This window comes from Erythrolamprus reginae, chromosome 4, assembly GCF_031021105.1.
Source record: "Erythrolamprus reginae isolate rEryReg1 chromosome 4, rEryReg1.hap1, whole genome shotgun sequence".
NCBI lineage: Eukaryota > Metazoa > Chordata > Lepidosauria > Squamata > Dipsadidae > Erythrolamprus > Erythrolamprus reginae.
The window spans coordinates 2,699,371-2,721,008 of record NC_091953.1 but is presented as its reverse complement, the minus strand read 5'-3'; the positions used below and the strand labels follow the sequence as shown (position 1 = coordinate 2,721,008).

The 21,638-nt window shown below is 47.7% G+C and overlaps 1 protein-coding gene across 4 annotated transcripts in view; it reads right to left on the bottom strand.

The window, feature by feature from the left end:
- FAM168A (family with sequence similarity 168 member A) overlaps positions 1–21,638 on the bottom strand; it is an 86,611-nt gene that overhangs the window by 6,755 nt on the left and 58,218 nt on the right. For all 4 annotated transcript variants that reach the window (XM_070749470.1, XM_070749473.1, XM_070749471.1 and 1 more), the window contains 4 exons: positions 7,350–7,430; positions 2,654–2,796; positions 969–1,143; positions 343–473 (listed from right to left, as the gene is read on the bottom strand). In XM_070749470.1, coding sequence (XP_070605571.1) covers positions 361–473; positions 969–1,143; positions 2,654–2,796; positions 7,350–7,430 — 512 coding nt within the window. In that variant the 3' untranslated portion in view covers positions 343–360. The remainder of the gene's footprint in view (positions 1–342; positions 474–968; positions 1,144–2,653; positions 2,797–7,349; positions 7,431–21,638) is intronic.

The window sequence follows — 21,638 nt, the reverse complement described above, 5'->3', positions numbered from 1 at the left end:
TCCCCTCCCTCCCCCTCTCCTCCCTTCTCTTCCTCCCTCCCTCCCTTCCCTTTTCCCTCCTTTCCTTCCTTTCTTCCTCCCCTCCCTCCCTCCCCCTCTCCTCCCTTCTCTTCCTTCTTCCCTCCCTCCTTTTCCTTCCTTCCCTCCCTCCCTCTTTCCTTCTCTCCCTTCTTCCTTCTCTCCCTTCCTCTTTTTCCTCCCTCCCTCCCTCCCTCTTTCTTAGTTCTGTTTAGCAGAGATACCGTATGTCCTGAAGACGAAACTGTAGAAACTCACCCAATCCCTTCTCAGCATCAGCTCTCTCCCCCCACCAACTCCCGAGTGAGACCCACATATACTCACGTGGTCTGGCCCATGGAATTACCAATGAGGCGGGATGTAGCTGTAGGCAGGGGTGCCCTGCGCCCGGTACGTTGGCACTGAGACCGGATGGCCCCCCAGGGCGGTGTGCGGTGGAGTCGTCAGCAGAGTGCCTGTGGCGGGGAAGGCAGGAAATGATTTAAAAGGGCGGCTGCTGATAAATTCCAACGTTTTCCGGCAACCTGCAGCTTGACTCGCTGGCTTGAGCTGCCTGCAAAACCTCTCCGCGGCTGGCTGGCGTCCTGACAGTGGCGCCCAGGAAGGAATAGCCAACACGCGAGATCCGTAATGGCGTGTATTGTAGCCCACACCCATTCCCTCCACCCCAGCGCATGCGCAGTCCCCACCATGCTGTCCCGTGAGCATGCGCATAATCCCCCCCCTGTCCCGCACATACCCGCAGGCCTCACTGAAGCCTGGGACGGTGAAAAAACCGGGCAAACCGGAAGTTCAGAAAAACGGACTTCCTGTTTGCCCGCTTTGCTGTTTTTCGCATTCTGGAGACTTTCAGGAAGCCATTTTTCCCAAATTTCAGGTTTGCCCATTGGGCTCACTGGGGGACAGCAATTTTTTTGCACTGACTTTCATTCTTCGCCTCGGACCTTTACCTGCGGACATGGCCATGGTTGCCCCAGCAACCATCCCCATGGCTACGCCGTTGGCCCTGGGCGCGGCGACGGGAGCCGAGTAAATGGCGGAGGGGATGCTGTTGGGCTGGACCACCGTGGTGTGATGGATGACGTGAGGCTGCGCCGCGTAGACCGGCTGCGTGTAGTACGCCCCCTGTTGGGAGGAGGAAGGAAAGCTGTTAATGTATGAGCAGAGTAATCTTTGTTTATCCAGGCTGTGAACCCCGAGAAATTAGGTTGAGTAACTACTCAGCCATACACTAACTTGAATTAAAGGTTACTTTGAGAAATAACATCTTCAGATAAACAGTCTAAAGTCATACACACAATAAGTCAGAATAGCAATCCAAATATTACCAAGTGCATTGGCTTTCTTACCAGGTGTCTTCATCATAAACACATTTCAGCTATAATACATGACTACAATACAGAGAGATTGCAGAGAAAATGCAGAGTAAAAAGAGAAAGAGGAGGAGTTGAAAGAGAAAGAGGAGGAGGAAGACAAGAAGAAAGGGAAAAAGGGGGAGGAAGATGAGGAAGAGAAAGATAAATAAGAGAAAAAGGAGAAGTGGAGGAGGAAGAGGAGAGGAAGAAGAGAAGGAGGAATAGAAAAAGAAGACAAAAAGGAAGAGAAAACGAAGGAGGAAGAGGAGGAGAAGGAGGAAGAGGAAAAGAGAAACAAGAAGAGGAGGAGAAGGGGGAGCAGGAAGTGAAAGAGGAGGAAAAAGAGGAAAAGAAGGAGGAGGAGGAAGAGAAGAGGAGGAGGAATTGAGGAAGAAGAGAAAGAGGAGGAAGAGGAAGACGGTTGTGGGGCCCTTCACCATCTCTGAGCTGGGTTGTCTTCTGACAGACTAGGGAACATCATCAGTGCTAGATAGGATGCCGTTTGTTTTATTTACATATAGGTCACCTGCCCCTTCACTGCTGGAGGGCTGTTCTTGGTGGCTTCTAGATAAGGTTGTTGTTTATAAGGACACAGCCACAGAAACCTCTTCCCCTTCCAGGACTGATGATGATACCTAGCTGGGTCATGACAGGTTTGGGAAAACCCCCCCACCAAATTCAGAGCACAGCAAGAACTCCCGTCAAGAGGGGGTGGACAAAACAATGGAAACCCCTTGCAGCTCTTCTGTGGAATCCAGATTTGTGACGCTCCCTTCAAACATTTTTTGTGGAAACTGGGTTCTCTACGTGTCTATTGAGCTCTGCAGTGATTTTAGGAGCTGTGGTCTTGCGATCCGCTCTAACCATTCGCTTTAGAGTCCGACGGTCTCTCTCAGACCACTTCGACTTTTGACCAGACCTTCTCTTTCAAAAGCAGCCATGACTTTTGAGACATCACCTCTTGAAACTTTCTGTTACACGAGCGCCTGCCATTCATTCGAGTAACCAACAATTTGGCCTCTTTGAAAGTCTGAGAGGTCTGCCATTTCTAGAAGGTTATAACCAATTTCCTTAAAAAAAAATTTTAAGGTAGTTTTAAAAAACATCAAATAACATAATTTATAAAACAACAACATTAAAATATGTCAAGTTTTGATTGATTTGAACATGTTCAAACATTATGATGCCAAAAATGCAGGTGTTTCCATTTTTTTGTCCACCCTCTGTAACTCTTCTATCGAAACACCTGGGGGCAAGGAAGACAGGAGGCCCAAACTCACCTGGGCGTACAGGTTCTGCTGTGGATAGGCACTTCGAATGGGGTACATGGCGGTCTGGTACGGGTTGGGTGACGCAGAGTAGGGAGGCGGGGCGCTACTACTCTGGGTCGGAGGGACTTTGTAGGGCGTTCCAGCCGGGTAGCCTGTGGAGAACACAAGAAGTCGCAAGGTCAAAGGAAAACATAGAAACATAGAAGTCTGACGGCAGAAAAAGACCTCATGGCCCATCTAGTCTGCCCTTATGCTATTTCCTGTATTTTATCTTACTGTGGATTTATCCACCTCGTCTGCTGGAAGTTTGTTCCAAGGATCTACTACTCTTTCAGTCAAATAATATTTTCTCACGTTGCTTCTGATCTTTCCCCCAACTAACTTCAGATTGTGTCCCCTTGTTCTTGTGTTCACTTTCCTATTAAAAACACTTCCCTCCTGGACCTTATTTAACCGTTTAACATATTTAAATGTTTCGATCATGTCCCCCCTTTTCCTTCTGTCCTCCAGACTAGACAGAGTGAGTTCATGAAGTCTTTCCTGATACGTTTTATGCTTAAGACCTTCCACCATTCTTGTAGCCCGTCTTTGGAACCGTTCAATTTTGTCAATATCTTTTTGTAGGTGAGGTCTCCAGAACTGGACACAGTATTCCAAATAATAATAATAATAATAATAATAATAATAATAATAATAATAATAATAATAATAAATTTATTAGATTTGTATGCCGCCCCTCTCCGAAGACTCGGGGCGGCTATGTGGTCTCACCAGCGCTCTATACAGCGGGATCACAATCTCCCTCTTCCTGCTTGTTCTCCCTCTAGCTATGCAGCCAAGCATCCTACTTGCTTTCCCTACCGCCTGACTGCACTGTTCACCCATTTGGAGACTGTCAGAAATCACTACCCCTAAATCCTTCTCTTCTGAAGTTTTTGCTAACACAGAACTGCCAATGCAATACTCAGATTGAGGATTCCTTTTCCCAAGTGCATTATTTTACATTTGGAAACATTAAACAAGGTCCCATCATGCCCGGCACAGCAGAATCAGGGAGCTGCTTCCAAACACCATGTTTTAAAGTGTATGTGTGCGTATATGTGCGTGCGTGAAGAAGCATGCAGAATGATTCCTGGGTTATTAATTGCTTTTAATATTAGATTTGTACATTGTGTTTAGCTGTTGTGAGCCGCTCCGAGTCCTCGGAGAGGGGCGGCACAAATCTAAATAATAATAATAATAATAATAATAATAATAATAATAATAATTATTATTATTATTATTATTATTATTATTATTATTATTATTATTATTAATTAGATTTGTATGCCGCCCCTCTCCGGAGACTCAGAGCGGATTATAATGGGGGGATCTTATTTCGGGAGGTGGAAACAGGGTATGAAAATGCCCTTCGTGGTGGGTATTATTGGGATTCAGGCTGACAGGCAGCAAGACAAGATTTTAAATCTGAGCTGTGATTTGAGGTTGCTAAGCTCCCGCATCCTAAATCAGAAAATGTATTTTAAAAGTTTGGCCCATCTGCAAAATCTTCAGCCTCCAAATAAAAACATCTTGGCTCCTAAACTTTTATGCTAACAAACTGAAATTTGCAGAGGGGGGGGGGGGGTGTTAATAAAAAATTTAAGCTGAGATCTTTTCAGAAGCTTTCCCTACAGTCAATCCTTGAGTTATGACGTTTCATTTAGTGACCGTTACAAACGACACTGGAAAAAGGAGAGCCGTTTTTCACCCTTGCGACGGTCACGGGCTCCAAATTCCGATGTTTGGCAACTGACTAACATTTAGCCGCGAGAGCCATCGTGGGGCTTCCAAGATTCGCCCATGTTTCTACAACACTCTGTGGCCTGCATTGGCTGCCGATCAGTTTCCGGTCACAATTCAAAGTGTTGGTCATGACCTTTAAAGCCCTACATGGCATTGGAACAGAATACCTCTGGAACCGCCTACTACCGCACGAATCCCAGCGGCCAATAAGGTCCCACAGAGTTGGCCTTCTCCGGGTCCCGTCGACAAAACAATGTCGTTTGGCGTACCCCAGGGGAAGAGCCTTCTCTGTGGCGGCCCCGGCGGAGATTAGAATTGCCCCCACCCTCCCTGTCTTTTGTAAACTACTCAAGACTCACTTATACCGCCAGGCATGGGGGAGTTAAGACACCTTTTCCCCAGGCTCTTTTATACTTTGTTTTATGTTTGGTATGAATGTGTTGTTTTTTTAAATAATGATAGGGTTTTATATGTTTTTTTAATATTAGATTTGTTCTACTATAATATTGTTTTTATTATTGTTATGAGCCGCCCCGTCTTCGGAGAAGGGCGGCATATAAATCTAATAAATTATTATTATTAATTATTATTATTATGACCCGCTCCAGTGTCTTGGGGTCACGCAGTCCCTTTTAAGCAACCTTCCGACAAGCAAAGTCAATTGGGGGGTGGGGAGCCAGATTCGCTTAACGACTGCACAATTCACTTAAGAACTGCAGTGATTTACTTAACAACGGTGGCAAAAAACAAACAAAAAATAGGCAAAACTGACTTAACAACTTAGCAAACCCATTTTATTTAATTTATTTAATTTATTTAATTTATTTTATTTTATTTTATTATTTTATTTTATTTTTATGCCGCCCCTCTCCAAAGACTCGGGGTGGCTAACAACAATATAAAAAGACAATGTAAACAAATCTAATATTAAAAATAATCTTTAAAAACCCCATTTAAAGAACCACTCATACATACAAGCATACCATGTATAAATTCTATAAGCCTAGGGGGAAGGGAAAATTTCAATTCCCCCATGCCTGACGACAGAGGTGGGTTTTAAGGAGCTTGCGAAAGGCAAGAAGGGTGGGGGCAACTCTGATATCTGGGGGGAGCTGGTTCCAGAGGGCCGGGGCTGCCACAGAGAAGGCTCTTCTCCTGGGTCCCGCCAAACGACACTGCTTAGTCGACGGGACCCGGAGAAGGCCAACTCTGTGGGACCTAACCGGTTGCTGGGATTCGTGCGGCAGAAGGCGGTCTCTCCGGTGCTTTGGAGCCTAGCTTGACTCCCTCTTATTTGGGGCGACCCCTGAGATATTGTAAGACTGCTATCAGGTCTCCCCTGGTCCTTCTTTTCATTAAACTAGACATATTCAATTCCTGCAACTGTTCTTCCTATGTTTTAGCCTCCAGTCCCCTAATCCTCTTTGTTGCTCTTCTCTGCACTCTTTCTAGAGTCTCAACATCCTTTTTGCATCGTGGTGACCAAAACTGAATGCAGGATTCCAAGTGTGCCCATACCAAGGCATCATATAGTGGTATCAACACTTCACGTGATCTTGATTCTCTCCCTCTGTTGATGCAGCCTAGAACTGTGTTGGCTTTTTTGGCAGCTGCTGCATACAGCTGGCTTCTATTTAAATGTCCACTAGGACTCCAAAATCCCTCTCACAGTTACTACGGTTGAGCAAAGTACCACATATACTGTACTTGTGTGTTTTGTTTTTCTGGCCTAAATGTAGAACCTGACTTTTTTCACCAATGAATTTCAGTTTGTTTGATGGCGCCCATTGTTCCTGTCTGCCAAGATCCTTCTGTATGTTGAGCCCATCTTCTGGAGTGTTGGCTATTCCTGCCAGTTTGGTGTCATCTGCAAATCTGATGAGCTCCCCCACCTATCCCCTCGTGTTGCGTGAGTGAAATAGCCCTTGGAAAATAGACCCCTTCCGTGGAGATGCCAGCCCCCGAAAACAGCTAAGCAACACACAGGATGAACAAACATTATTATTATTATTATTATTATTATTATTATTATTATTATTATTATTATTATTATTTAGATTTGTATGCCGCCCCTCTCCGAAGACTCGGGGCGGCTAACAACAATAAAGAAAACAATGTAACAAATCCAATATTAAAAAGCAATCTAAAAAACCCCCCAATTTAAGAAACCAATCATACAAACAAGCATACCATGTATAAATTCTATAAGCCTAGGGGGAAGGGAAATTTCAATCCCTACATGCCTGACGACAGAGGTGGGTTTTAAGGAGTTTGCCAAAGGCAAGGAGGGTGGGGGCAACTCTGATATCTGGGGGGAGCTGGTTCCAGAGGGTCGGGGCCGCCACAGAGAAGGCTCTTCCCCTGGGGCCCGCCAGACGACATTGTTTAGTCGACGGGACCCGGAGAAGGCCAACTCTGTGGGACCTAACTGGTCGCTGGGATTCGTGCGGCAGGAGGCAGTCCTGGAGATATTCTGGTCCGATGCCATGAAGGGCTTTATAGGTCATAACCAACACTTTGAATTGTGACCGGAAACTGATCGGCAACCAATACGGAGAGCGGAGTGTTGGAGTAACATGGGCATATTTGGGAAAGCCCATGATTGCTCTCGCAGCTGCATTCTGCACGATCTGAAGTTTCCGAACACTTTTCAAAGGTAGCCCCATGTAGAGAGCGTTACAGTAGTCGAGCCTCGAGGTGATGAGGGCATGAGTGACTGTGAGCAGTGAATCCCGGTCAAGATAGAGCTGCAACTGGTGCACCAGGCGAACCTGGGCAAACGCCCCCCCTGTTACATGTTGTTTTTTATCATTGTTGTTAGCCGCCCCGAGTCTGCGGAGAGGGGCGGCATACAAATACAATAAATTAAAAAAAATAAAAATAAACCAACACCACCACACACACACACAAAAATGTTTACCTGCGGCATAACCTGCGGCGGTGGTCGAATAGATGTTCGGGTTGTAGGCGGCGGCTGTGGCGGGGTATCCCGCAGGATAGCCTGCAGAGGGAAGAGAAGGTACGTAGGATTAAATTAACAACTCTTGAGGTCTTAAATTAACAACTCTTGAGGACATAGGGGAAGGTTTGCCTATTTGCCAATGACTCTAAAGTGTGCAATAGGGTTGATATTCCTGGAGGCGTCTGTAATATGGTAAATGATTTAGCTTTACTAGATAAATGGTCAAAGCAATGGAAACTGCAATTTAATGTTTCCAGATGTAAAATAATGCACTTGGGGAAAAGGAATTCTCAATCTGAGTATTGCATTGGCAGTTCTGTGTTAGCAAAAACTTCAGGAGAGAAGGATTTAGGGGTAGTGATTTCTGACAGTCTCAAAATGGGTGAACAGTGCAGTCAGGCGGTAGGGAAAGCAAGTAGGATGCTTGGCTGCATAGCTAGAGGTATAACAAGCAGGAAGAGGGAGATTATGATCCCGCTATATAGAATGCTGGTGAGACCACATTTGGAATACTGTGTTCAGTTCTGGAGACCTCACCTACAAAAAGATATTGACAAAATTGAACGGGTCCAAAGACGGGATACAAGAATGGTGGAAGGTCTTAAGCATAAAACGTATCAGGAAAGACTTCATGAACTCAATCTGTAGAGTCTGGAGGACAGAAGGAAAAGGGGGGACATGATCGAAACATTTAAATATATTAAAGGGTTAAATAAGGTCCAGGAGGGAAGTGTTTTTAATAGGAAAGTGAACACAAGAACAAGGGGACACAATCTTGAAGTTAGTTGGGGGAAAGATCAAAAGCAACATGAGAAAATATTATTTTACTGAAAGAGTAGTAGATCCTTGGAACAAACTTCCAGCAGACGTGGTAGATAAATCCACAGTAACTGAAGGACCGTTGAAACTTACCTGAACGGTCTTCTCGATGCACTGCAAGGAGAGTCCAGGATGGGTAGTTCTCAATCTGATTGGTCGGGACTGAGTTTAATTTTAATATTAGGCAGGCACCGCCCCCCTTAGCCCTCCAGTCTAAAGGAAACGAAGGAGCAGTAAAGCTAACAAACTTATTTATTAAACCCTCAGGTAATCAAAAAACTTCCAAACAACCAAAAACCATCACCTTCCAAGGGGACCCCGGTCCCGGATTCGGGCGGGTCTGGACTCTCCTTGCAGTGCATCGAGAAGACCGTTCAGGTAAGTTTCAACGGTCCTTCTCCAATGCACTTGCAAGGAGAGTCCAGGATGGGATATACCCAAGATATTAACTAAGGGAGGGAGAAGGACGGACCAGGGGCTCTGAGAAGGAAACCACCCGCTGTAACACCCTCCTCCCAAAGGCTGCTTCTGCAGAAGCAAAGGAGTCAATTCGATAGTGTCTGATGAATGAAGACGGAGCCGCCCAAGTGGCTGCCCTACAAATGTCCTCTAGAGAGGCCTGGGTCCTCCAGGCCGCTGTCGTAGCCGTACTGCGTGTGGAATGTCCGGTAAGTCCCTGAGGAACAGGTGATCCTTTAGATCGATAAGCCTCCCTGATGCAGTCACACAACCAACGGCTTATCGTCCTAGACGAGACCTTAGTGCCCAAGGACCTAGATGCAAAGGAGATGAATAAGGCCTCCGAAATCCTGAATCCCTGGGTCCTGCGGATATAAATCTTCAAAGCTCGTCTCACATCGAGCTTATGCCACCGCAGTTCCGAAGGATGAGTCCCATGGCTACAGAAGTCAGGCAACACAATCTCCTGCGCCCTGTGGAAGGTAGAGTTGATCTTAGGGAGAAAGGCTGGGTCCAATCTTAATACTACTCTGTCAGGGTGAAATCTACAAAGGTCCTCCCTAGTAGAAAAAGCTGCAATTTCAGAGACCCTCCTGGCAGATGTGATCACCACCAGGAAGGCAGTCTTGATTGTTAACAAACGGAGCGATATATGGCGAAACGGCTCAAATGGAGGCCCCGTTAAGGCATGAAGCACCAACGACAAGTCCCAGGATGGGAAGCGATGAATTGGTGGTGGCCTGATGTTGGCGGCCCCTTTCAAGAAGTCCCTAATCCAAGGGTGTCTGGCGAGGGACCTATAACCATCCCCGCCTAAGATAGTGGATAAGGCGGCCACATGGCGACGTAAGGTGTTGGGAGCTAGCCCTTTTTCTAGGCCCAATTGAAGAAAACTTAAGACCAAGGGAGGGGAAGCTTTTTGTGGGTCCACCTCCCGCTCCTCACAGAACCTGGAAAAGGAAGCCCAGGTTGTCTGGTAGATTCGTCTTGTCGAAGGCCTGCGCGCGGCCTGAATAGTGTTGATAACTGACTCTGGTAAGTTATGACGTTCTAGGTGTTGCCGCTCAATCTCCACACGGTCAACTGCCACCATTGAGGCTCTGGGTGGGAGATCGAGCCCTGAGAGAGAGATATCCTGCAGTCCGGAATCCTCCAGGGGGGTGACACTGACAGTTGCATCAAGTCCGCAAACCAATTGCGGCGCGGCCAGTAGGGCGCCAGCAGCAGCACCTCCGCCCGTTGCTCCAGAATCTTCCGGATTACCCTGGGAAGGATGGAGGTCGGTGGAAATGCGTACAGAAGTCCTGGTGGCCACTGTAGTCGAAGGGCGTCTACCCCTTCCGCACCCGGTGACGGGAAGCGGGAGAAGAAGCGTGGGAGTTGAGAGTTGTTGTGTGTAGCGAACAGGTCTAGGATTGGATTCCCAAACCTGCGTACAATGTCCAGAAAAATAGTGTGGTCCAGCATCCACTCCCCTGGGTCCAAGGTCTCCCGGCTCAGCCAGTCCGCGCACACGTTCTCCACCCCTGAAATGTGTTCCGCGGACAGGGAAGCTAGATTGACCTCCGCCCAACTGAGCAGGACCTCCGCTTCCCTCATCAGTCGTCGAGACCGAGTCCCCCCCTGTCTGTTGATGTGAGACCGGGTAGAGACGTTGTCGGTTCGGACTAGGACGTGCTGACCCCTTATCAGGTCTGCGAAACTCAGGAGAGCTAGGGAAACTGCCTTCAATTCCAGGAAATTGATGTTGATTTTTCTCAGGTCCGATGGATCCCAGCGGCCCTGGGCCAAATTTGATGAAAGATGGGCCCCCCAGCCCGTCAGACTGGCGTCTGTTGTCATCGTGAGAGGGTATCGTTCCAGAAAGGGGGAACCCTTTGATAGGGCTGGGGATACCCACCACTGTAAGGACCGCCGAACCCCGGAGTCTAGACGCACCCGTAGGTGTGAGTGACTGATCTTCCTTCTCTGGAACGGTAAAAGGAACCACTGGAGGGAGCGTAGGTGGTACCTGGCCCATGGAACGATGTCGATGCATGACACCAGTGTCCCAAGAAGCTTGGAGAGGAAGGAGAGTTGAGGGTGTTGTTGTGACGCCAGGCCTCGAATCATTTCCCTGATGGTCGATTGCCTCTCTTGGGACAGGAAGACCTGGCCCTTCCTGGAATCTATATTGGTTCCCAGGTGAGCCAGCCGAGTCGTGGGGTTCAGGTGGCTCTTTTCGAAGTTGATCGAAAAGCCATGATCCTGTAGCGACTGAATTGTCAAGTGCAAGTCCTGTAATGCCAGGTCCTTTGTTCTGGACAGAATCACGATGTCGTCCAGATAGGCGAGTAGGCGCACCGATCGCTGTCTGAGACCAGCTGTTAGGACATCTAGCAGTTTTGTGAATGATCTTGGGGCCGATGAAAGCCCGAAGGGCATGGCCCTGTACTGAAAATGGGCCCCATCTAGACAGAAGCGCAGATATTGACGGTGAGGAGGAAAAATGGGGACATGGAGGTAAGCCTCCTTTAGGTCTATAGATGTCATGTAGTCCCCTTTCCTGATGGCAGCCAGAATGGAGCGTAGAGAGTGCATTCTGAACCTCCTGTACTTTACGTAGCGATTTAGTCCTCGAAGGTTCAGAATGAGCCGCGCCCCCCCTGACGACTTTGGAACCAAGAAAATAGCCGAGTAGAATCCCGTACCCTGTTGAGGCAAAGGGACCTCCTCGATGGCTCCTATCTCCCTCAGGTGAGCTACCTCTTGGTATAGGAGCCTCCTTTTGGGAATGTCCAAGGGGGCACGACAAGGTAGATAGCGGCAAGGAGGAGGGCATAGAAACTCTATTTGTAGGCCCTGAGAAACCGTGGCAGTCGCCCAGGGGTCCGATGAGGTGTTTAACCATACGTCCGAGAAGTGGATTAGCCTGCCGCCCAGAGGGGTGTCCGCAGGAAAGTCACTTAGTTTTTCTGTACCCCCTGCCTGAACTTCTGAAGGGGCGTCGGCCCTGGAAAGCTCTAGTGCGGTCATATTGTTGGTTCCTATCGGAACGAAAGGAGCCCTGACCAAAGGATCCAGCAAAGTAGGACCTCGACCCTTGGTTGTTGGTCGAGGAGGAGTCGTTCCGAAAGGGCTGTCTCCGGGTGTAGGGAGTAAAACGCCTTCCCTGCTTCTTGGTGGAGTTGGGCATCACCTTTTTCTTGTCCCTGTCCTCCACCAATACATCGTCTAAGATGTCTCCAAAGAGCTTCTTGCCCTTGAACGGGGAAGAAGCCAGGGCCCACTTAGACTTCACGTCGGCTTGCCAATTCCGGAGCCAGATGAGTCTGCGGGAGGCGACCGACGAGGCCATCGCTCTGGAGGCGAACTTAGCGGCATTGACTGTTGCGTCCGCGGAAAATTCAGTGGCCGCTAACAGCTTATTCAGGTCCTGGCGCATTCTCGCATCCTGTGGATCGACTCTGGACTGGATGTCTTTAATCCAGAGGAGCGTAGCCCGATTAAAGAAGGAGGCTGCCGAGGCTGCCCTTACGGCCCAAGACGCCATTTGATGGGTTCTGCGAACAACATTGTCCGCCCTTTTGTCCTCGGCCCTTAACCCCTCCTGAGATTCCGAAGGGACAAGGGCATTGGAGACCAGGCTGGTGACCGGCTTGTCCACGGTAGGCAACTCCAGAAGGTCCTCCATAGCCTGGTCAAAGGTGTAAAAACGTCTGTCCAGGTTGGACGGGCCCTGCCCCGTTGCAGGGCTCTCCCATGGCCGTTGCACAGTCTCCAGAAACAAATGAGAAGAAGGTACGTTAACCGTCTCCTGCTTCGGGAACACGAAGAGGCCCCCTGAAGGTTGACCTGGTGCCGAAGGAACACCTTGACCTCCTTCGCCCGCCTGGTCAATGGTCATCTTGGCCTTGTTCAACAGGACCTTGAAAAGGGCGGATTTGAAGAGGCCAGGTAAAGCCGGAAGCTCCGGTGGTTGGTCATCGCCAGAGAGCTCGTCCTCCACCTCGCTGAAGTCATCTCTGGAAAATTCATCCTCATCCCTGGGGTCCAAGCCGGAAGGAGAAACTGGAGCCAGCCAGGGGTCCCTGAATCTCGATGGAATAGGGCCCGCAGGTGGTGGCTGTTGTTGGGCCACGCTTGCTTGACCCTGCGTATAGGCACTGACAACAAGGTCCTGTAAGGCCTGGGGCATACTCTGCCAGGCATCCTGTGCCGTGCGCAATCCAGCAGCCGTAGGGGTGAAAGTGGCTGTTTGTGCCTGACCACCGCGAGGAAGGACTGGCTGTTGAGCAGAGTAGGAGGAATGCCATGCTGCTTGTCTTGCAAATGTGGATGCCTCTGGCCTAGAAGAGGGAGAGGGTTGGAAGGGCCTCTCCGGTGACCAATCCCTCTCAGATGCCGAGCCTGCAACCCCTGGAGCAAATACGGGGGAGACCGGCGGAGGGATGGTAATAAGGGGCTGGGCAGACCTAGATGGTGGACCCCCAGCCCTCTGAGAAGATTCCAACTGCTTCTCTAGCGCTTTAATGCGCTTCTCAGCCTCTCTAAGAGCTGCCCCCTGCGAGGATTTCTGCTTCTGAGGCTTTATCTTGGGGGTGGTAGGCCTGGTGACGCTGGCCTCCTCCCCGGCCGGAATTGACTGGTCAGCCATAGTATAAAAGCGCTTCCTCAATTTACTCACAGAAATCGCCGATCGAATCGTAGTGCTTCGCAAACGCTAGCAATAAAGACCGCCAATTGTAACTGCTCGGATGGCTACTGCGCCTGCGTGCCCCGGGAAGAGGAGACACTTGGCGCCAATTGAGGAATGATCAAGGCGTTCCGGCGAAAATTGCGTCATAAAACATGGCCGCCGGACCGTTGTCCTGGCAACCAGAGACGCTCGCCGAGCGCGAACCTGCCTGCCCGTTCAATTTCGGGCTCTCAAGATGGCCGGCGCGACCTTACCCAGGAGGCGGGCGGGAAGTTTCTCTGACCAGCCCGTCCTTTGGCTCTTTCTAAACGCCTGGGGGAAAACGGCTTCAGCCGATACCTTCCCCTGCCGCCGGTATTTATCGCCAATCGGCATCCATTTATCCTCTGTCGATGTCGAGGGGGCGAGGGGGGGGGGGGCGGCGCGGAGCCACTCCCCTGCTGTAGAGCCTCCCTAGGCATACAGCGATCCCAGGTATGTTCGCAACGGGCGGGGCGGACCCTCCCGAGGCGTCAACCTCTTCCTCTCCTCCGGGGTCTACCTCGGAGGTAGTCTCCCCGGGTGCTCACTCCAAAAAACCGGCTTGCCAAGGAGGAGCAGCAAGTCCCTGGATGAAACCCACTGGAGGTTTTAAATCCAGGGCTGCATGAGGAAAACATTCCCCCAACTGCACCTGCAAGAAGAAAAAAAGGAAAAAGAAGAATTAATACATATAACAAACACAATAAATACATATTTATTGAAGAGAAAACTAACTCTAAGTCCCTTTACTGCGACTGAGTTTTTAGACTGGAGGGCTAAGGGGGGCGGTGCCTGCCTAATATTAAAATTAAACTCAGTCCCGACCAATCAGATTGAGAACTACCCATCCTGGACTCTCCTTGCAAGTGCATTGGAGAATGTAAACATGCCTGGGATAAACATATATCCATCCTAAGATAAAATACAAAAAATAGTATAAGGGCAGACTAGATGGACCATGAGGTCTTTTTCTGCCGACAGACTTCTATGTTTCTATGTTTCTTGACGATTCACCGGCGGGAACATTTACCGTTTTTCTCTGGCCGCAAATAAAAAGCTGCATTTGCTCGGGAGGCGAGACAGACCCCAGATGTGTGACGTTGTGGAGAGTGCGTTCCGTGTCTAATTTCATGGGTGGTTACACCTACATTCCAAGATGCCTGAGCGGAGGTTAAATGACTGCTGGGAGAGGCAATGAAATTTCGGGGGTCTCGAATGGAGACGTCTCCGTTGTTGATGAGATGGAAGACAGCAGATTTTGGGGGGAGGGGAGATAACAATCATCTCCGTCCCTCTCTACAACGCAGCTCGGTAGCAACATTTACAGCCGCTTCCCATGAAAATGGCAGGCGGTCGCTATTTAGTAGCGCGATGCAACACGTCAGCATGCTGTGGGGAAACGGCACATTCTCCATGGAGCCAAACAAGATCTTATCAGCCTGGCACGGAGGTTGCCGCGAGATTTTTTTTGTCTGCCAGGGAAAAAAAACAACAATACAGACAAAGCCCATGGTCCTTAAACAGTTTTAAGCATCAAATACAAGATGTCAGAAAAATCGCTTCCTCCTTGAGTTGTGGACTACTGTACCTAATTACAACAACTTGATTCATTCCAGGCTGCCCGGATGGTCTTTGGGATAACCCTGGGCTGATCCAGCAATAATAATAATAATTACAAATCGCACAGATAGACTACAAACAGAGGCACAATTATGTGGCCTAGATGCTCCATTGGAACCTGTGCCACAACTACTACCTACCAGTGGTAAAGAACTGGTGGGGCCATAAAGTTGAGAAAGTAGTTGAAAACAAACCTGTGGATTAATGGTTTTTTGTGAAGAATAACAACAACAACAAAGATACTGTAGGTAGGTATAGATGACAGAGATGGATGGATGGATGATATAGAGATATAGACGATAGACAGATATAGATGATAGCTAGATAGATGATACATAGAGATGATAGAAAAGACAGACAAGACCGATAGATATGGATGGATGGATATATAGATAGATATAGATGACAGACAGATACAGATGATAGCTAGATACATAATAGAGATGATAGAAAAGACAGACAGACAAACAGGATGGATGGATGATATATAGATTGATATAGATGATAGACAGATATAGATGATAACTAAATAGATGATAGATAGAGATGATAGAAAAGACAGACAGATATGGATGGATGGATGACAGATATAGATGACAGACAGACAGATATGGATGGATGGATGAATGGGTAAATAGATAGATGGATGGATGGATAAACAGATGGATGGATGTATAGATGGACAGATAGACAGATAGAAAGACAGTTGAGAGAGATGACTGACAGATGAAAGAGATTGTTGGGGGAGGAATGGATGGGAAGAAAGATGGAGAGCTGGATGGATGAATGGATGAATGTAACCATGATACGGCATACCACGAGGATACCACCATCCCAAAACCCAGCACCTGGTCTTCCTACTCCCTTGGCATCACATTCTTGGCTTCTTGGTTACCGAGTCTTCGGAGAGGGGAGGCATACAAATCTAATTATTATTATTATTATTATTATTATTATTATTATTATTATTATTATTTCAACTGGCAACTGTGTGTGTGTGTTTGTAGGTGTGTATACACAAACACAGAGATACAGAAACAGACACAAATAATCTCACCAGGCTCCAGGTGGACTCAGCCTTCCGTCCTTCCCAGGGGGGTGAAATGAGGACCCGGATTGTTGGGGGGCAAGAGGCTGATTCTGTAAACCGCGTAGAGAGGGCTATCAAAGCCCTAGGAAGCGGTAGATAAGTCTAAATGCTATTGCTATATATGGCTAAGCATTTTTGAAGCCTTGAGAACAGCGCCTGTAATATGCGGTGTTCAACAGCCCTGTGTTTAATTTCGTGTCTCGTCTCTCCAACTGTAATTCTTTCCTGAAGCATTTAATTGCTTTCCTAATATCGCCAATATAATCTCCCCTGTCCCCCCTGTCCCCATCCCGGTTGTCGTAAGGATTACGACTGGATTTTTCTTTAAAAAGGCAAAGCTGTATTTTATTAATATGGAAATCAGAAATGAACTTAAGACAGGCACCCCGCACCGCTCCTCATTCCCAGTCTTTGGAGGATTATAAATTGACAGATTAATAAAACGTGGCTTGAAGATTAGCGAGCTCTCCGAGATGAGACATGTGAAATTTGAAATCCTGGTCTTGACAGACAGACAGACAGCTGTCAAGAAGCTGACACGGAAAGCGAGGTCAAGGAATCTGAAGGGCAGGAAGTGGGGAAGGCAGAGACTGAAATCGTCCAAAAAAAAAAGTTGAGCATGATAAATAGAGAGGCTCCTCAATTTACGACCGCAATGGGCTCCAAAAATCTCCATAGTTGAGATAGACAGTACAGGGGGGTCTCCAACCTTGGTAACTTTAAGGAAAGCTGGCTGGGGAATTCTGAGAGTTGAAGTCCTCCAGGCTCAAAATTGGAGACCCTTGACATAGATAACCTTGCTGGCCTCTTCCAAAGCTATCATCCACGGCTGGCTAGGGAATTCGGGGAGTTGAAGTCCACAAGTCTTTAGAGTTGCCAAAGCTGGAAAGCCCTGACTTACATGATCCTTCTGGCCTCTTCCAACTCTATCATGCATAGCTGACTGGGGAATTCTGGGAGTTGAAGTCCACAAGTCTTAAAGTGGCCAAGGTTGGAGGCCCCTGAATTAGATGACCATTCTGGCCTCTTCCAACTCTATCATTCATGGCTGGCTGAGGAATTCTGGGAGTTGAAGTCCACAAGTCTTAAAGTGGCCAAGGTTGGAGACCCCTAAATTAGATGACCATTCTGGCCTCTTCCAACTCTATCATTCATGGCTGGCTGAGGAATTCTGGGAGTTGAAGTCCACAAGTCTTTAGAGTTGCCAAAGCTGGAGACCCCTGACTTAGATGATCCTTCTGGCCTCTTCCAACTCTATCATTCATGGCTGGCTGAGGAATTCTGGGAGTTGAAGTCCACAAGTCTTAAAGCGGCCAAGGTTGGAGACCCCTGACTTAGATGATCCTTCTGGCCTCTTCCAACTCTATCATTCATGGTTGGCTGAGGAATTCTGGGAATTGAAGTCCATAAGTCTTAAAATGGCCAAGGTTGGAGACCTCTGGTCTAGGCCTATGCTCTGAAAATGAAATGTATGTAATATGCACATCTATACCTGGTTTCCTGCCCAAAAAACATCTCTTGGCCTGCAAGGAAAAGCTGATAGGTGGGCTCCATTGCTGAAATTCATAGTTAGCAACCCCCTCCCAGATCAGCAGGGTGGCAGGGGGCATTGTGCATGAGTGGGCAGTGGGCAGAATCTGACCTTGGAGGAATCAAATCTAATTCTTACCCTGCCAGCAGCTTTGCTGTCACCTGGGAACCGAACTTTCTTAATATTTATGAAGGCAGAGGTGCAGGAAGGAATCGTCGGTGTGAACTAAATCTGCTGACTGTGGTCAAAAGGAATAATAATTGGAGGGAGGGAGAAGTCTTTGCAAAGAGTCTTTATATATTGACATAATTACTTGGCAGGGGGGGAATTTCAGAGTGGGATAATAGCAGCATAAGCAAAGGGGTGAGAAGATGCGTGGGAGAGAGCCTGAAGGACATCTAACTTGCCCTCCATGTTGGTTAGAACTGAGATTAAACCGGGATGGGCAAGGATGGATCCTTCACGACCTTTGGACTTCAACTCCCTGAATTCCAGAGCCAATTATGACCCCTTCACGACCTGTGGACTTCAACTCCCAGAATTCCAGAGCCCATTATGACCCCTTCACAACCTGTGGACTTCAACTCCCAGAATTCCTGAGCCAGCCATATGCCGGCTCAGGGATTCTGGGAGTTGAAGTCCATAGAGGCCTCACTCAACTTTCTTGCTTAGCAACCGAAATGTTGGGCTCCATTGTGGTCGAAATCCGAGGACTACCTGTATCATGTTAAAACCTCAACCTGTGACCATAATTGGGGCCAAAAAATTCTGTCGCTAAGCAAGACATTTCTTAAGAGAGTTTTGCCCCATTTTATGACTTCCCCTGCCACAGTTGTTAAGTGAATCACTGCAGTGGCTAAGTTGAATGACACGGTTATTAAGTGAACCCAGCTCCCCCCATCGACTTTGCTTCTCCGAAGGTCACAAAACGGGGAATCACATGATCCCAGAATACCGCAATAGTCATAAAACTGAGTCAGTTTGACAAAAATCTGAATTTTGGTCATGTGACCATGAGGAGGCCGCAACGGCCCTAAAGTGTGAAAAACAGTCGCAAGCCTTTTTGTTTGTTTTTTTACAGTAACCCTCACTGAAGGTTGTCTCTTTCTTCGTTGCATCTACCTTCCGCGGCAAAATATTGTGTGTGAAACTGGGACAAAACGGCAATTAACAAGCAAGAACTCCCGCTATTTTTAATTACCGTTTTCGCTTTTGCGGTGCATCTGCTCTGACATTATTTAAGTGGAACGCTTCCTGGGAGTATTTTGGTGTATTTATCTTAGCTGTGCAAATTCTCCAATTGCTTCTCCAGGCAATTTTTTAAAATGGGTGGACTTCAATTCCCAGAATTCCCCAGCCCTGGAGTCGACATCTGATCTGGAAGGGGCCCTCAGCAGTTAAGGCAACTTTGATTTGGGGGTGGGGGTTGATGCAGGGGTGGGCTGCTAGCCGGAGCGCTAAATTGAGCTCGCCAACGCGGCTTGTCAGTGCTAGCGGGGTCAGCGCGATTTTACTTCTGCACCTGTGGCAAAATCACACACAGAGCCACATGTGCAAGATTTTTTTGCTTCCGTGCCTGCCGAAGCACAGGCGCACCTATGGCTCCATGCGCGATTTTGCTACCTCCACAGGTGCAGAAGCAAAATTGCGCTGGCCTCGCTAGCACTCACGAGCCACCGCGTCATGCCCAATTTAGCGCTTCGGCTAGCAGCCCACCCCTGGTCCGATGGGTAGACCCAACATTGCAAATACCACCCAAAAGGAGATCTCCAATTTCGGGCAGAGTTTTAACAGCAGGAAGGAGAATCATGCTCCAAAGGGACCTTAGAGGTCTTCCAGTCCAACCCTCTGCTCAAGCCTAGCCCATTGCAGAGAAATCGCTGTCCAATGTCTACCTCCACGGATGGAGCACTCACAACTTCTGGTGGCAAGTCATTCCACTGGCTAATTGTTGCACCAACAATAATTAGCCTCCAGTCCCCTAATAATCTTTGTGGCTCTTCTCTGCACTCTTTTCTGCACTCTTTCTAGAGCAGTGTTTCCCAACCTTGCCCACTTGAAGATATTTGGACTTCAACTCCCAGAATGCTGGCTGGGGAATTCTGGGAGTTGAAGTCCAGATACCTTCAAGTGGGCAAGGTTGGGAAACACTGTTCTAGAGTCTCAACATCCTTTATGTGTCGTGGCGACCAAAACTGAATGCCATTATTATTATTACTATTATTACTATTATTGTTGTTGTTGTTGTTGTTGTTGTTGTTGTTATTATTATTATTATTATTATTATTATTATTATTATTATATCAATACAACACAGCAAACGAGATCACTATGCTGGATTTCGTATTTCATCACCAGTCGGGCGCTTCCCAAGCACCTAGGACTGCGTGACGTAGCGGCGAATTATGTTTGCCGATCCCAGTAAAGCGGCCTTTTGCAATTGACCGATGGAGATTTTGTCAATTCCGATGGTTTTCAAATGTCCGCTGAGATCCTTTGGCCCTGCGCCCAGCGTGCCAAGGACCACTGGGACCACTTTCACGGGCTTATGCCAGAGTCGTTGCAGCTCGATTTTTAGATCTTCGTATTTCACTAATTTCTCTAGCTGCTTCTCCTCAATTCTGCTGTCTCCTGAGATTGCGATGTCGATGATCCATACATCATCATCATCATCATCATTATTTAGATTTATATGCCGCCCTTCTCCGAAGACTGGGCCATATTCCAAATGTGGCCTTACCAAGGCCTTGTAAAGTGGTATTAACCAAACTAGCTCTTTTTCTACTTGGCTACAACACTGAAGACCCAGAAATCCCCTGCACTGGACCAACTCCTCAAAGACCCCTATGACCCAGAGGTCATCGGCTTAACACCTTTCATCTCTCAGCCATGGGTGGTCTCCAAGGGAAAAGCAAATCAACTAAAATTAGCTCCGTAGGCAGAGATTTCAGTCATCTATTAGCGGATTGTCATGGCAATGGAGGAGGTGGGATACGAGCAAAGGATTAATGGGATGGCAACCCAGTGGCTGCCTCAAAGTTGCTTTTTTTCCAAGAAGAAGCTGGTGTCAGGGTTCCAGGCAGCATCCACACTAAATCCAAGTCAAAGTGCTCCTCAAAGTTCCAACTTATTGCTGGAGCCATCCACACTGCGAAACCTGAAACTGAGTTTCCCACCCAGTTGATAGTTCACATCATTCATTCATTCATTCATTCATTCATTCATTCATTCATTCATTCATTGGATTTGTATGCCACCCTTCCCCACCCACAAACAAATAGAAGATTGACGGCAGAAAAAGACCTCACGGTCCATCTAGTCTGCACTTATACTATTTCCTGTATTTTATCTTAGGATGGATTTATGTTTATCCCAGGCAGGTTTAAAATTCAGTTATTGTGGATTTACCATCCACGTCTGCTGGGAGTTTGTTCCAAGCATCTGCTACTCTTTCAGTAAAATATTATTTTCTCACGTTGCTTCCGATCTTTCCCCCAACTAACTTCAGATTGTGCCCCCTTGTTCTTGTGTTCACTTTCCTATTAAAAACACTTCCCTCCTGAACCTTATTTAACCCTTTAACATATTTAAATGTTTCGATCGTGTCCCCCCTTTTCCTTCTGTCCTCCAGACTCTACAGATTGAGTTCATGAAGTCTTTCCTGATACGTTTTATGCTTAAGACCTTCCACCGTTCTTGTAGCCCGTCTTTGGACCCGTTCAATTTTGTCAATATCTTTTTGTAGGTGAGGTCTCCAGAACTGGACACAGTATTATTCCAAATGGGGTCTCACCAGCGGGATCACAATCTCCCTCTTCCTGCTTGTTCTACCTCTAGCTATGCAGCCAAGCCTTCTACTTGCTTTCTCTACCGCCTGACCGCACCGTTCACCCGTCAGAAATCACGACCCCTAAATCCTTCTCTTCTGAAGTTGGATTGCCAAGTGTCAGGGTTTTGATCACGTAACCATACGTGTGAGGCAATAGTTCTCAAGTCTGAGAAACAGTCAGAGGTCGCTATTTTTAGTGT